Source organism: Heterodontus francisci, chromosome 25 (assembly GCF_036365525.1).
Source record: "Heterodontus francisci isolate sHetFra1 chromosome 25, sHetFra1.hap1, whole genome shotgun sequence".
Classification (NCBI taxonomy): Eukaryota; Metazoa; Chordata; class Chondrichthyes; order Heterodontiformes; family Heterodontidae; genus Heterodontus; species Heterodontus francisci.
In genome coordinates, this window is record NC_090395.1 from 17,134,418 (window position 1) to 17,150,594 (window position 16,177).

Here is a 16,177-nt window from a genome sequence, read left to right on the forward strand (position 1 = left end):
GTGATAGTGTCTTGGGGGTGAGAGTGTGATGGGATCTTGGTGGTGAGAGTGTGATAGGATCTTGGGGGTGAGAGTGTGATAGGATCTTGGGGGTGAGAGTGTGATAGGATCTTGGGGGTGAGAGTGTGATAGGATCTTGGGGGTGAGAGTGTGATAGTGTCTTGAGGGTGAGAGTGTGATAGGATCTTGGGGGTGAGAGTGTGATAGGGTCTTGGGGGTGAGAGTGTGATAGGATCTTGAGGGTGAGAGTGTGATAGGATCTTGGGGGGTGAGAGTGTGATAGGATCTTGGGGGTGAGAGTGTGATAGTGTCTTGGGGGTGAGAGTGTGATAGGATCTTGGTGGTGAGAGTGTGATAGGGTCTTGGGGGTGAGAGTGTGATAGTGTCTTGGGGGTGAGAGTGTGATAGGATCTTGGGGGTGAGAGTGTGATAGTGTCTTGAGGGTGAGAGTGTGATAGGATCTTGGGGGTGAGAGTGTGATAGGGTCTTGGGGGTGAGAGTGTGATAGGATCTTGGGGGTGAGAGTGTGATAGGATCTTGGGGGTGAGAGTGTGATAGGGTCTTGGGGGTGAGAGTGTGATAGGATCTTGAGGGTGAGAGTGTGATAGGATCTTGGGGGTGAGAGTGTGATAGTGTCTTGGGGGTGAGAGTGTGATAGGATCTTGGGGGTGAGAGTGTGATAGTGTCTTGGGGGTGAGAGTGTGATAGGATCTTGGGGGTGAGAGTGTGATTGGATCTTGGGGGTGAGAGTGTGATGGGATCTTGGGGGTGAGAGTGTGATTGGATCTTGAGGGTGAGAGTGTGATAGGATCTTGGGGCGTCACAGTGTGATCGGGTCTTGGGGATTCCAATGTGATAGGGTCTTGGTGGGTTACAGTGTGATAGGGTCTTGGGGGGTTACAGTGTGATAGGGCCTTGGGGCGTTGCAGTGTGAAAGGGTCTTAGGGCGTTACAGTGTGATAGGGTCTTGGGGGGTTACAGTGTGATCGGGTCTTTGGGGGTTACAGTGTGATAGGGCCTTGGGGCGTTTCAGTGTGTAAGGGTCTTGGGGCGTTACAGTGTGATAGGGTCTTGGGGGGTTACAGTGTGATAGGGTCTTGGGGTTTACAGTATGATAGGGTCTTGGGGCGTCACAGTGTGATCGGGTCTTTGGGGGTTACAGTATGATAGTGTCTTGGGGCGTTACAGTGTGATCGGGTTTTGGGGGGTTACAGTGTGATTGGGTCTTGGGGGTTACAGAGTGATAGGGTCTTGGGGGGGTTACAGTGTGATAGGGTCTTGGGGCGTTACAGTGTGATAGGGTCTTGGGGCGTTCCAGTGTGATAGGGTCTTGGGGGGTTCCAGTGTGATAGGGTCTTGGGGCGAGGGCGGTTGCAGTGTGATAGGGTCTCGGGGGGGGGGGGGGGTTACAGTGTGATAGGGTCTCGGGGGGGTTACAGTGTGATAGGGTCTTGGGGTTTACAGTGTGATAGGGTCTTGGGGTGTTACAGTGTGAGAGGGTCTCGGGGGGGTTTACAGTGTGATAGGGTCTCAGGGGGTTACAGCGTGATAGGGTCTTGGGGGGTTACAGTGTGATAGGGTCTCAGGGGGTTACAGCGTGATAGGGTCTTGGTTGCTTACACTGTGATAGGGTCTCGGGGGGTACAGTATGATAGGGTCTCGGGGGGTTTTCAGTCTGATAGGGTCTCAGGGGGTATAGTGTGATAGGGTCTTGGGAGGGTACAGTATGATAGGGTCTCGGGGGTATCAGTATGATAGGGTTTCGGGGGATACAGTGTGATAGGGTCTCTGGGAGGGGTACAGTGTGATTGGGTCTCGGGGCGGGTGTGGTGCAGTGTGGTATGGTCTCATTGTTACAGGGTGAAATGGTCGGGGGGTAAGGGGTGAGGGGTGATGGGGTCGGTAAGGGTGAGGGATGATGGGGTCAGGGGGAGGTGCAGTGTGCTGGGGTCGAGGGGAGGTGAGGAGTGATGGGGTCAGGGGGAGTTGAAGGTTGATGGGGTCGGGGGAGGTGAGGTGTGATGGGGTCAGGGGAGGTGATTGGTGATGGGGCCGGTAAGGGTGAGGGGTGATGCGGTCGGGGGGAGGTGAGGGGTGATGGGGTCACGGGCAGGTGAGGAGTGATGAGGTCGGTAAGAGTGCGAGGTGATGGGTTCAGGGAAGGTGAAGGGTGATGGGGTCGGGGGAGGTGAGGGGTGATGGGGTCAGGGGAGGTGAGGGGTGATGTGGCCAGTAAGGGTGAGGGGTGATGGGGTCGGGGGAGGTGAGGGGTGATGGGGTCAGGGGGAGGTGAGGGGTGATGGGACAGGGGGAGTGGGGTGATGGTATCGGGAGGGGTGATGGGGTCAGGGGGAGGTGAGGGTTGATGGGGTCAGGGGGAGGTGAGGGGTGATGGGGTCAGGGGGTGGTGAGAGGTGATGGGGTCAGTAAGAGTGCGGGGTGATGGGTTCAGGGAAGGTGAAGGGTGATGGGGTCGGGGGAGGTGAGGGGTGATGGGGTCAGGGGAGGTGAGGGGTGATGGGGCCGGTAAGGTGAGGGGTGATGGGGTCAGGGGGAGGTGAGGGGTGATGGGGTCAGGGGAGGTGAGGGGTGATGTGGCCAGTAAGGGTGAGGGGTGATGGGGTCAGGGGAGGTGAGGGTTGATGGGGTCAGGGGGAGGTGAGGGGTGATGGGACAGGGGGAGTGGGGTGATGGTATCGGATGGGGTGATGGGGTCAGGGGGAGGTGAGGGTTGATGGGGTCGGTAAGAGTGTGGAGTGATGGGTTCAGGGAAGGTGAAGGGTGATGGGGTCGGGGGAGGTGAGGGGTGATGGGGTCAGGGGAGGTGAGGGGTGATGTGGCCAGTAAGGGTGAGGGGTGATGGGGTCGGGGGAGGTGAGCGTTGATGGGGTCAGGGGGAGGTGAGGGGTGATGGGACAGGGGGAGTGGGGTGATGGTATCGGGAGGGGTGATGGGGTCACGGGGAGGTGAGGGGTGATGGGGTCGGTAAGAGTGTGGAGTGATGGGTTCAGGGAAGGTGAAGGGTGATGGGGTCGGGGGAGGTGAGGGGTGATGGGGTCAGGGGAGGTGAGGGGTGATGTGGCCAGTAAGGGTGAGGGGTGATGGGGTCGGGGGAGGTGAGGGGTGATGCGGTCGGGGGGAGGTGAGGGGTGATGGGGTCAGGGGGAGGTGAGGGGTGATGGGGTCGGGGGGTGATGGGGTCAAGGAGAGGTGAGGGTGATGGGGTCAGGGGGAGGTGAGGGGTGATGGGGTCAGGGGGTAGGGTGATGGGGTCGGGGGGGGTGGGCTGGATGCTGCAGTTGTGACAGTACTGGGATCCCTCAGGGCTTACAGTTCATCCGTTCATGTTGGTAAGGATTCTGGGTTAATTTTCACTGTGGAGAAAGTGTAAATCAGGTAATATCAGTGGATATTGTATCTGCAGCGGGTATTCGATACATCTCTGCTAATCCTCATTGGCATTATCAATACCAGTTTGGTGTTTGTGATTCTCATTCCACTGCTAATCGTTTTGCCCTGTTGGACATCACAAGTCGTTGAATGGCTCAAAGTTCAGCTGCTTCTAATCTAGTTTCTGTTCATTGCTCTTCCATCGCCATGTTTATTCCCACACATCCATTTTCATACCTTTTCTGCCTGCCCCTAACTTCCAAACTGCCCCTCAACTTGATTAACTGTCTGAAGTCCGAATCCATCCAAGTCAGGAGTCCTGCTGCCCTACCTGGGGAGGCACTGCTCGTTTCTCTTACAAAAGGAAGCTTGCTGTGTTGATCGGCAATTTCTCTATTTTCCCACCATATTCTCCATCACAATCTTGCCCTTATTCTATCAACATTACTGTTGTCCTCCTGCTCACCTGTCCTGCAGCTCTTATTCTACAACTCACCTCTCCTATTGCCCACTTTTCATAGTCTTGCCCAGGAATCTCTCAGTCCCTTGATCTTTACTTCTTGTTGCTCCTAAACCAAAGTTTCAGCCTTCAATCCAATTTATTTATTGCAACTCCGAACCACAGGCACAGACTTTAGCGATGGAATACACTACCTCTCCGCACGCTGTACCTCATCTCATCATCCTCAGTCCCTCTCTCCCCATACTCTCTCCCCCCGTTCTCCCCACCCCCTTTTCCTCCGCCCTACCATCTCTCCCTGACCTCTGTCCCCTCTCTCCCCACAATCTCTCACCCTGCTTTCCCCACTTTCTGCCCTCTCTCTCCCTACCCTCGCCGCCCTCTCCCTGACCTCTGTCCCCTCTCTCCCTACCCTCGCCGCCCTCTCCCTGACCTCTGTCCCCTCTCTCCCTATCAAACGTAGGAACATAGGAGCAGGAGTAGGCCATTCAGCCCGTCGCGTCTTGTTCCGCCATTCAATTAGATTGTGGCTGATCATCTACTTCAACGCCACTTTCCCGCACTATCCCCATATAGGGATATAGGGCGGCATAGTGGCGCAGTGGTTAGCACCGCAGCCTCACAGCTCCAGGGACCCGAGTTCGATTCCGGGTACTGCCTGTGTGGAGTTTGCAAGTTCTCCCTGTGTCTGCGTGGGTTTTCTCCGGGTGCTCCGGTTTCCTCCCACAAGCCAAAAGACTTGCAGGTTGATAGGTAAATTGGCCATTATAAATTGTCACTAGTATAGGTAGGTGGTAGGGAAATGTAGAGACAGGTGGGGATGTTTGGTAGGTATATGGGATTAGTGTAGGATTAGTATAAATGGGTGGTTGATGTTCGGCACAGACTTGGTGGGCCGAAGGGCCTGTTTCAGTGCTGTATCTCTAATCTAATCCCTTGATGTCATGAGTATCCAGATATCTATCAATTTCTGTCTTGAACATGCTCAATGATTGAGCTTCCACAGCCCTCTGGGGTAGAGAATTCCAAAGATTCATCACCCTGAGTAAAGAAATTCCTCCTCATCTCAGTCTTTAAATGGCCTATCCCTTATTCTGAGACATGTCCCCTGGTTCTAGACTCACCAACCAGGGGAAACATCTTATCTACATCCACCCTGTCACGCCCTGGGAGAATTTTGTAAGTTTCAATGAGATCACCTCTCACTCTTCAAAACCTTAGAGACTACAGGCCCAGTTTCTGCAATCTCTCCTTGTAGAACAATCCCGCCATCCCAGAGATCAGTCTGGTGAACCTCCATCGTACTCCCTCTATGGCAAGTCTATCCTTCCTTAGAATAGGAGAACACAATACGCCAGGTGTGGTCTCACCTAGGCTCTATATAATTGCAGCAAGACTTCTTTACTCCTGTACTCAAATCCCCTTGCGATAAAGGCTAACATACCATTTGCCTTCCTAATTGCTTGCTGCACCTGGAGACAGTTGGGAGAGGCAGCGGCAGAGTAGTGGACCTGCAGGGAAATTACTGAGGAGAAGATTAAGCGAGGCCCAGGCTCGGGGCCTTCACTCATCTGGAAACAGTTGGGAAAGGCAGCAGCAGAGGAGCTTCATTTATCTGCAGGAGTCGGCACGCGCAGACTGACCTTGGAAAAACAGTGGGATGACAGGAAAGCCGTCAGTTGATTGGTGAGTGGGTAACTGCTGCTAGGGAGTGTCTGTAAAGAGCTAGGTTAGTACACTGCTGTTAGGATGTGTGTGTTAAAGTAGCTGAAAATTAGAAAAGCGTAAAAATATTTTTAATAACCCTTAAGTGTCCACCTTATTAAATTAGAGATGCAAGCAGAAGAGAAGTAATAAGCTGGTGAGTCTACTTTTTTTTAAGTGGTAAGGTTTATAGTATTACACAGATTTAAATTAGTCCAGTAAGTGGTGGTGAGGAGAGGCATTAATTCCTCTCCCTCCCTACCCTCTGTCCCCTCTCTCCCGAATATCTGTCCCCTCTCTCCCGAACATCTGTCCCCTCCCTCCCTAACGTCTGTCCCCTCTCTCCCGAACATCTGTCCCCTCCCTCCCTAACATCTGTCCCCTCCCTCCCTACCCTCTGCCCCCTCTCTCCCTAACATCTGTCCCCTCCCTCCCTAACATCTGTCCCCTCTCTCCCTGACATCTGTCCCCTCCCTCCCTAACATCTGTCCACTCTCTCCCTACCCTCTGCCCCCTCTCTCCCTACTCTCTATCCCCTCCCTCCCTAACATCTGTCCCCTCCCTCCCGACCTTGACAGAAATCTTTGCATCCTCATTGGCTACAGGTGAGGTCCCAGAGGATTGGAGAATAGCCAATGTTGTTCCTTTGTTTAAGAAGGGTGGCAAGGATAATCCAGGAAATTACATCAGTGGTAGGGAAATTATAGAGAGGATTCTTCGGGATAGGATTTACTCCCATTTGGAAACAAACAAACTTATTAGCGAGAGGCAGCATGGTTTTGTGAAGGGGAGGTCGTGTCTCACTAGTTTAATTGAGTTTTTTGAGGAAGTGACGAAGATGATTGATGAAGGAAGGGCAGTGGATGTTATCTATATGGACTTCAGTAAAGCCTTTGACAAGGTCCCTCATGGCAGACTGATACAAAAGGTGAAGTCACACGGGATCAGAGGTGAGCTGGCAAGATGGATACAGAACTGGCTCGGTCATAGAAGACAGAGGGTAGCAGTGGATGGGTGCTTTTCTGAATGGAGGGATGTGACTAGTGGTGTTCCGCAGGGATCAGTGCTGGGACCTTTGCTGTTTGTAGTATATATAAATGATTTGGAGGAAAATGCAGCTGGTCTGATTAGTAAGTTTGCGGATGACACAAAGGTTGGTGGAGTTGCGGACAGTGATGAGGATTGTCAGAGGATACAGCAGGATATAGATCGGTTGGTGACTTGGGCGGAGAAATGGCAGATGGAGTTTAATCCAGACAAATGTGAGGTAATGCACTTTGGAAGGTCTAATGCAGGTAGGAAGTATACAGTAAATGGCAGAACCCTTAGGAATATTGACAGGCAGAGTGATCTGGGCGTACAGGTCCACAGGTCACTGAAAGTGGCAACGCAGGTGGATAAGGTAGTCAAGAAGGCATACGGCATGCTTGCCTTCATCAGTCGGGGCATAGAGTATAGAAATAGGCAAGTCATGCTGCAGCTGTACAGAACTTTAGTTAGGCTTGGAATATTGCGTGCAATTCTGGTCGCCACACTACCAGAAGGACGTGGAGGCTTTGGAGAGGGTACAGAAGAGGTTTACCAGGATGTTGCCTGGTCTGGAGGGTATTAGCTATGAGGAGAGGTTGGACAAACTCGGATTGTTTTCACTGGAACGACGGAGGTGGAGGGGCGACATGATAGAGGTTTACAAAGTTATGAGCGGCATGGACAGAGTGGATAGTCAGAAGCTTTTTCCCAAGGTGGAAGAGTCAGTTACTAGGGGACGTAGGTTTAAGGTGAGAGGGGCAAAGTTTAGAGGGGATGTGCGAGGCAAGTTCTTTACACAGAGGGTGGTGAGTGCCTGGAACTTGTTGCCGGGGGAGGTGGTGGAACCAGGTACGATAGCGACGTTTAAGAGGCATCTTGACAAATATATGAATAGGAAGGGAATAGAGGGATATGGGCGCCGGATGTGCAGAAGGTTTTAGTTTAGGCAGGAATCAAGATCGGCGCAGGCTTGGAGGGCCGAATGGCCTGTTCCTGTGCTGTACTGTTCTTTGTTCTTTGACCCTCTGTCCCCTCCCTCCCTAACATCTGTCCCCTCCCTCCCAACTCTCTGTCCCATCTCTCCCTACCCTCTGTCCCTTCTCCCCACGCTCAGTTCCCTCTCCCTACAGACTGTCCCCTCTCCCCACCCTCTGTCCATTCTCCCTGCACTCTGTCCCCTCTCCCCACCCATTCATTGTCCCCTCTCCCCACCCACTGTCCCCTCTCCCTACACTCTGTCCTTCTCTCTCTCACCGTCTATCCCATTTCTCCCATCCTGTGTCCCATTGACATCAGGATACGCAAGAGACCGGAATGAGACATGTGCAGCATCTTGGAGGGTTGGAGGAGATTACAGAGGTGGGATGGTGATGGTGAGGTAATGGAGGGATTTGAAAACAAGGGTGAGAATTTTAATATCGAGCATTGCTTAACTGGGAGTCAATGTAGGTCAGCGAGTACAGGAGTGATAGGTGAACAGGACTTGGTGTGAGTTAAGACACGGGCAGCAAAGTTTTGGATGAACTCAAGCTAATGGAGGGCAGAATGTGGGAGACCAGGCAGGAGTGCAGCGGAATAGCCAAGTCTAGAGGTAACAAAGGGATTGATGAGGGTGTCAGCAGAAGATGAGCTGAGGCAGGGGTGAAGTCAGGCAATGGTACAGAGGTGGAAATAGGCTTTCTGAGTCAGGGAGCAGAGGGAGGGTCAGCAACTCTGCTCAGGGTCAGTTAGGACGCCACAGCTGCAAACATCTGGTTCAGCCTAAACAAGTGGCCAGTAAGTGGTGTGGAAAAAAGCACGGATGAATCAGGATTATTCAGTTTTGATTTGGGGTGATCAATTGTAATAGTTCAGACACATCAGCATTGATTGTTAGATGTAATTACAGTTGTCCCAACATCCTGCCCACCTAGACTAGGCAACATTCAAATTAGCAGATACTTTTGAAAGATGGCAGAGACCCTTTAACTTCACACCACAGGGAGAGATTGGCCTTCCTTCCACAAAAATCCTGTGGAACAGTTTACAAAGCCAGTAAGCATTTATTAGCTCTTATAGCTCTTCATAAATCACCCTGTCAGTTAGCAGGATCAAAGTGTCCCTATTGGCTTCAGAAGCAGATGCTGGGAAATTGCTGATGAACAGCACAGGTTCTGATGATCTAAATACCAGTCATTTCTCTTCGAATCCGGGTGCTGTGCCAGTGCTGAATCATTTACTGTGGAGAGCTATTACCACAGACAACAGGATCCTGTCCGAGGGAAGCTGGTTCCATTCCAGCTCTGTACCAAAATAAGCCCAGAACCTCGGCCAAATCCCATAAGGAATGTTCTGAGAGGAATTAGCAGCCCATTAGAGGCTGTTATCGAACCTGGAGGATGCTGTTTCACTTTGTGCATTGCACAAGCCACTAAACCCGGTTCAAATTCACTCTGTACTCCCTCCACAAAGTCCTACCTCGGACTCCCTCTGCCACACTGCGACTCCTCTACCCCCCCAACTACCCCAGAAAATGCTGACCTACCCACCCCCCCCTCAGCCCCACCCACTACAGTCGCACAGCTCTAGCCTCATTGACCTTACCCCAAACAGGCACTCTTCATTCCTGCACCCTGTTAGACCTCAGACAGTTTCACCGCCGAGCCTGATCCTGAGCTCAATACCAAACCTGATCCCAATCTCAATCCCAAATCCGAATCTGATCCTGAGCTCGATTCGGAGTTCAAACCCAAACCTGAGCTCAACACCGAGCCTGATCCCAATTTAATTCCCAAACCCCAGCCTGATTCCAAGCTCGAACCCGATTTCAATCCCAAACCCCAGCCTGATCCCAAGCTCGAACCCGATTTCAATCCCAAACCCAGCCTGATCCCAAGCCGGATGCAGAGTCTGACCTCGAACCAGATCCCTATTCTAATTTCAATTCTGATCCAAAACTTGATCCCATTCCCAAGCCTAAGCCCGATCCCAACCCAGAACCCAATCCCGACATGAACTTTCCATCCAATCAGAATCCACCTGACTAATTCTTGCCCACTCACCCCCTCCCTCCCAACCCCAGCACAGGAACATTGAGACAATGGAGAGGATTCTGAGAGACAGAATTTATGATTATTTGGAAAAGCATGGTTTGATTAGAGACAGTCAGCATGGCTTTGTGAGGGGCAGGTCATGCCTCACAAGCCTTATTGAATTCTTTGAAGATGTGACAAAACACGTTGATGAAGGAAGAGCAGTGGATGTGGTGTATATGGATTTTAGCAAGGCGTTTGATAAGGTTCCCCATGGTAGGCTCATTCAGAAAGTAAGGAGGCATGGGATACAGGGAAAGTTGGCTGTCTGGATACAGAATTGGCTGGCCCATAGAAGACAGAGGGTGGTAGTAGATGGAAAGTATTCAGCCTGGAGCTCGGTGACCAGTGGTGTTCCACAAGGATCTGTTCTGGGACCTCTGCTCTTTGTGATTTTTATAAATGACTTGGATGAGGAAGTGGAAGGCTGGGTTAGCAAGTTTGCCGATGACACGAAGGTTGCTGGAGTTGTGGATAGTGTGGAGGGCTGTTGTAGGTTGCAACGGGACATTGACAGGATGCAGAGCTGGGCTGAGAAGTGGCAGATGGAGTTCAACCTGGAAAAGTGTGAAGTGATTCATTTTGGAAGGTCGAATTTGAAAGCGGAATACAGGCTTAAAGACAGGATTCTTGGTAGTGTGGAGGAACAGAGGGATCTTGGGGTCCATGTCCATAGATCGCTCAAAGTTGCCACCCAAGTTGATAGGGTTGTTAAGAAGGCGTATGGTGTGTTGGCTTTCATTAACAGGGGGATTGAGTTTAAGAGCCGCGAGGTTATGCTGCAGCTCTATAAGGCCCTGGTTCGACCACACTTGGAATATTGTGTTCAGTTCTGGTCGCCTCATTATAGGAAGGATGTGGAAGCTTTAGAGAGGGTGCAGAGGAGATTTACCAGGATGCTGCCTGGACTGGAGGGCATGTCTTACGAAGAAAGACTGAGGGAGCTAGGGCTTTTCTCATTGGAGCGAAGAAGGATGAGAGGTGACTTGATAGAGGGGTACAAGATGATGAGAGGCATAGATAGAGTGGATAGCCAGAGACTTTTTCCCAGGGTGGAAAGGGCTATCACCAGGGGGCATCATTTTAAGGTGATTGGAGGAAGGTTTAGGGGAGATGTCAGAGGTAGGTTCTTTACACAGAGAGTGGTGGGTGCGTGGAATGCGCTGCCAGCGGTGGTAGTAGAAGCAGATACATTAGGGGCATTTAAGCGACTCTTGGATAGGTACATGGATGATAGTAGAATGAAGGGTAGGTAGTTAGTTTGATCTTAGAGTAGGTTAAAGGTTCGGCACAACATCGTGGGCCGTACTGTTCTATGTTCTAATTCACACCTCGGTGCTCTGGCACACGTCGGCCTGCTCAACATGGGGACCTTCCTGGCCCGTTTTGTTCACCTGATGATGTCCTTAATGAGCCGAGCTACCACACATGGCACTAGTGTCGACATAAATCTCGAGAGCTATTCTACCAGGTTTATCAGTCAGCATTAGAGCAGGGGCCTAGTACAGTGGTAGAGTGCTGATAGTATGGGGGTAAGGTGTGCTGATATGTGAGCTGTTCACAGCTATCACGCCAATACTGAGTTACTCCCTGCTGCTTACTTAAAGACATCACATCTTCGGCCTGGGAGAAATTTCAAGCGCCATTTCCTTCCATCTATCCCTCTCCTCTGGTGCTGGGGCCTGGTGCCTCTCCTCTAGTGCTGGGGCCTGGTCCCTCTCCTCTAGTGCTGGAGTCTGGTCCCTCTCCTCTGGTGTTGGGGCCTGGTTCCTCTCCTCTGGTGTTGGGGCCTGGTCGCTCTCCTCTGGCGTTGGGGCCTGGTCCCTCGCCTCTGGTGCTGGGGCCTAGTCCCTCTCCTCTGGTGTTGGGGCCTGGTTCCTCTCCTCTGGTGCTGGGGCCTAGTCCCTCTCCTCTGGTGTTGGGGCCTGGTCCCTCTCCTCTGGTGCTGGGGCCTAGTCCCTCTCCTCTGGTGTTGGGGCCTGGTCCCTCTCCTCTGGTGTTGGGGCCTGGTCCCTCTCCTCTGGTTCATGGGGCCTGGTGCTTCTCCTCTGGTGCTGGGGCCTGGTCCCTCTCCTCTGGTGTTGGGGCCTGGTCCCTCTGCTCTGGTTCATGGGGCCTGGTGCTTCTCCTCTGGTGCTGGGGCCTGGTGCCTCGCCTCTGGTGTTGGGGCCTTGTCCCTCTCCTCTATTGTTGGGGCCAGGTACCTCTCTTCTGGTGTTGGGGCCTGTACTCTCTGGTTGTGGGGTACCACCCACACTCCCCTCTCCTTTCACCTGTGAGCCTGGCATCACAATGAGCCAACTTCCTGCAGTACAATGACAGCAAATAGTGGAGCAACTCCATTGGCTCAGGTCTCTGGAACTGACTCAATCCACTTTGTGTCCAGCTGCTGCTGCCACACAAACTGCAGCTTCTTTTTGACACCAAGATGAACTTTCTACCCTCCAGTATCTGGGCTTGGCATCAAGATTGGGTTTCTGCACCTCTGGCCCAGATCCTGGTCTCTAAACAAGATCCCTGGTTCTCAAGCCCCAGCCTCTGGCCTGAGGCCCTGGAACATGACCCCAGCTCACCACACTTCCCCTCACTGTTAACCCCTTGTCACCCTCACTGTTAACCCCTTCACCACCGTCATTTCCCATCCCTCCCTCACTCGATTAATCTTTTCCTCTCCCTCACTCTCATGTTAACCCCTTCCCCACCCCCACACTCTCACTATTAACCCTTTCTCCACCATCACTTCCCATCCCCCTCCCTCACTCTCACTATTAACCCCTTCCCCACCATCACTTCCCATCCCCCCCTCAGTCTAGTAACCCTTTTCCCTCCCTCACTTTCATTGTTAACCCCTCCCCGCCCACACTTTCACTATTAACCCTTTCTCCACCATCACTTCCCCTCCCTCTCCATCACTCCCACTGTAAACCCCTGTCACTTCACATCCTCCTCCCTCACTCTCGCTGTTAACCCCTTCCCCTCCCTCATGCTCATTGTTAAACCCTTCCCCTCCTTGTCACTCATTGTTAATCCCTCCCCCTTTCTTATATCTTTGTTAACCTAACCCCCTCCTCACTCTCACTATTAAACCCCCTCCCTCTGACAGTCTCACTTTCAACCTCCACCTTTCCCGCTATCACTCTCACCATTAAACCCTCCCCCTTTGGCAATCTCACTGTTAACTCCGCACTCTCCCCCTCCATCACTCACTGTTACCCCTCCCTCTCCCTCACTGTTAACCCATGGCTGTGTTTGCTGACAACGCAGCCACTAGATAGCACTGCACGGGCACATGTGCAAATGCAGCCGGTGCCACTAAAACGTCACAGTCTGCGACGTTCAGGCAGCTGCCAGGACTAAAGATGGCGCTGCTCCAATAATCACACAAAGACAAAGTAAACGCATGGCAGCACTCAATGACCGGAGAGAGCAAGCGAGTGGGCACGAGGGTAGCTAGCAAGTGGGGGGGGGGGTGCAGGGGGAGCGAGCAGGCAGGAGGGTAGCTAGCTAGCTTGCGAGCAGGCAGGGGAGCAAGCGAGTGGGGGGGAGCGTGAGGGAGTGGGGAGCGGGGGGGAAGCGAGCGGGTGGGGGGGAGTGGGCAGGAGGAGGGGAACAGGCAGGAGGCGTAGGGCAAGTGAGCACACCCGCACCCACCGCCACCAAGGTCTTCGGCCGCTCTCCCATCCACTCGCTCCCCACTTCCCCGCATAACGCGATGACGTCATATGCGCATGCGCCAACCAGTCCTGGCAATCTGGAACGCAGCGCATGCGCAGAGAGCAGGAGCCTGTTTGCCCATGTGCGCAGCTTGGCACAGTCTGATGACGTCAGCGGCCGGCTGTGTTGTCAAGAATCACTTTGTTAACCCATACTCTCTGTCACTCTGTTAATCCCACCCCTTCCTCCATCGCTCTGACTGTTATCCCTTCCCTCACATTGTTAACCCCTCCCCCTCCGTCACTCTCATTGTCACCCTTTCCCCTGTTCCACTATCAGAGACTCGGTGTTAATCCATCCACCAGGTCTCTGTTCTGCATTCACATTGTCTCACCCCTCTCTCATCTGGATATCACCCTCTACTCCTGCACTCTCCATCTTTCCTACATGACATTCTCACACACTGTCTACACTGTATAGATGTAATTACGTTAGATAATGAGTGCTGCCAGGCTATTTGGCTATGAGGGTCTCACAGTCAAACACAGCAGCACCAGTCCAGGGATTGCTGACCAGTGATCACAAGTTGAGATCCTGGGCTGATTTTCTGTTCTGAAACCCTGGCGTGCCATGGGTAGCAGTTAAGAAACGCACCACTGCACCCCCCCCCCACCCCACGCACTGCCATCCCCAGGAGAGATTGACAAGTGGTAGAGAACGGGGTGAGAAGCTCAGACTTCATTTAGTGAGGGCCATACAATGACTTCCCCTCGAAGTACTGCCTGCCTTCAAAGAAAGTCTTGCATTTCTGTAGCCCCTTTCACAAATTCAGGACCTTCCAAAGTGCATAACAGTCAATGGAAGCACTTTCGACGAATTGTCAGTGTTGTAATGTAGAAAATGTGGCAGCCAATTTACACACAGCAAGATCCCACAAGCAACACAATGAAAAAATGACTGGATAATCTGTTTGAATGATGTTGGTTGAGCACCGGGTGAACTCCCTACAACTTTCTGACTCAGAGTCTGCTCACTAGGCCAGGGCTGAGGCCTCCACACAGCACCTGCTCTCTCTATGGAAGGTATAACTGAGGAGTGTTGCTGCTCAGGGTGAGGGCAAGGCTCTGTGCGTGATAGGACCCACACCGGGTGAGGCTCCTGCACCAGCTGCACGGTGGGATTGTGGGCTGCACCAACTGCCCTTGCAAACATAGGTAGGCATGGAACCATCCAAAAGCTCTCAAATTCCTGACCCCTCGCCAGTTTTGAGCTCAACCCTGTACCCTCCTAAAGGATTCATTTAAAATCTCGATACACTGCGGCTCTCGATGCTTGTAACGAATCTGGAACTGACGCAACTGGCTCATGTCAAGCTGAATTGTAATAGGCTTGTTAATCCCTGACTGCTTTCTTGAGCAGACTCTATCTCCATCTCTCCATTTCTCTTGCTCTCTGTCTCCCTGGTTCTCACTACCTGTCTCTCTCTCTCTCTCCAGATCTCTCTATCTCTATCTTTGTTATTGCCTTGATCTTTCTCTCTCTGTCTCTTTCTCTCTCTCTGTCACTTTCCCCATTTCTCCCTGTCTCTGTCTCTCTATCTCTCTCCCTATGTAGAGAAAGAAAGACTTGGATTTCTGCTGCACCTTTCATGCCCCCAGGACACCCCAAAGCGTTTTACAGCCAATGAAGTCGGTTTGAAGTGTAGCCAGTGCTGTAATATAGGGAAATGTGCACAGCAAGATCCCACAAACTGCAATGTGATAATGATCAGATGAACTGTTTTTAGGTATTGGTTGGTGGATAACTATCAGCCAGGACACTGGGGGTAACTCCCCTGCTCTCCTTCAAATAATGTCATGTGACCATGTGTCCACCTGAGAGGGCAGACGGGGCCTTGGTTTAACATCTCATCCGAAAGGTGGCACCTCCAACAAAGCAGCACTCCCTCAGTACTGCACTGGAGTGTCAGCCTGGATTATGTGTGTCTCTGTTCCTTTCTCCATCCATTTATTCCTCTATCTCACTCCTTTCTTTCCACACTGATTCTGTTGTTCTTTGCTCCCTCCAGCTGTCCCTGTGTCCCAGTGAAGATTGGAACCAGCTCCTCTCGACAGGTGAGTCTCCAGCATGTTCGAAACTACTGAATCCTCCTGCAACTTCAATTTGTGTAACAATGCTGCATCTTTACAATGAGGGTGGAGGAGCAGTCAGTCCCAGCAATTTCATGCAGGATGAATGGCATTTATGTCCCACTTGATCACATCTCCAGGGTGCCACACAGAACGTTGTAACCAAAGGATTTATTTTAAGTATAGGCACTATTATGTAGGCAACTGACTGGCTCACTGTGGGATCTTGCTGTGCAGTTAATCTGCACACAGAAAATCCCCACAAATAGTAAATTGAAAAAAATGACAGGATAATCAGTTTTTTTACTGGCGGTGGTTGAGGGGAAAAGGATGGGTAGGATATAGTGGGGGTGATTTTCCCCAGATATTTTAGATGCTAAAGAATCTTCAAGGTGACCAAAATGGGGTCTTGAGCTGCAACACCTAGTTAGCCCATCTTTTATGCAAGATGCCACCATGGTAACGGAGTTGAAGTACTCGATAGTACACGGTCACTTCGAGGATGATTAAGGTGATGATTGACCATTAAAGTGGCCCCTAACACTCATTAAGGAGGCTGCAAGACATTTTGCTGCCGAGTGCTGCAATTACTGACCTCTCCAAAGAGCAACCAACTAAACAGGAGTAAAGAAATCATTGATGAAGATTGCGAGTGCTCCTTAAAAACAGGCTCAACTTTCACTGTTCTCTCGCTGCTGAAGGTGAACTGACTTTTGAGATATTTTGAGAGACTTTCTGGG

The 16,177-nt window shown here is 51.7% G+C and overlaps 1 protein-coding gene across 1 annotated transcript in view; it reads left to right on the forward strand.

Annotated features, from left to right (window-relative positions):
- mybpha (myosin binding protein Ha) overlaps positions 1 to 16,177 on the forward strand; it is a 278,659-nt gene that overhangs the window by 260,863 nt on the left and 1,619 nt on the right. Inside the window, exon 10 of the mRNA XM_068057618.1 lies at positions 15,377 to 15,422. Within this exon, the coding sequence (XP_067913719.1) occupies positions 15,377 to 15,396 (20 nt within the window). The 3' untranslated portion in view covers positions 15,397 to 15,422. The remainder of the gene's footprint in view (positions 1 to 15,376; positions 15,423 to 16,177) is intronic.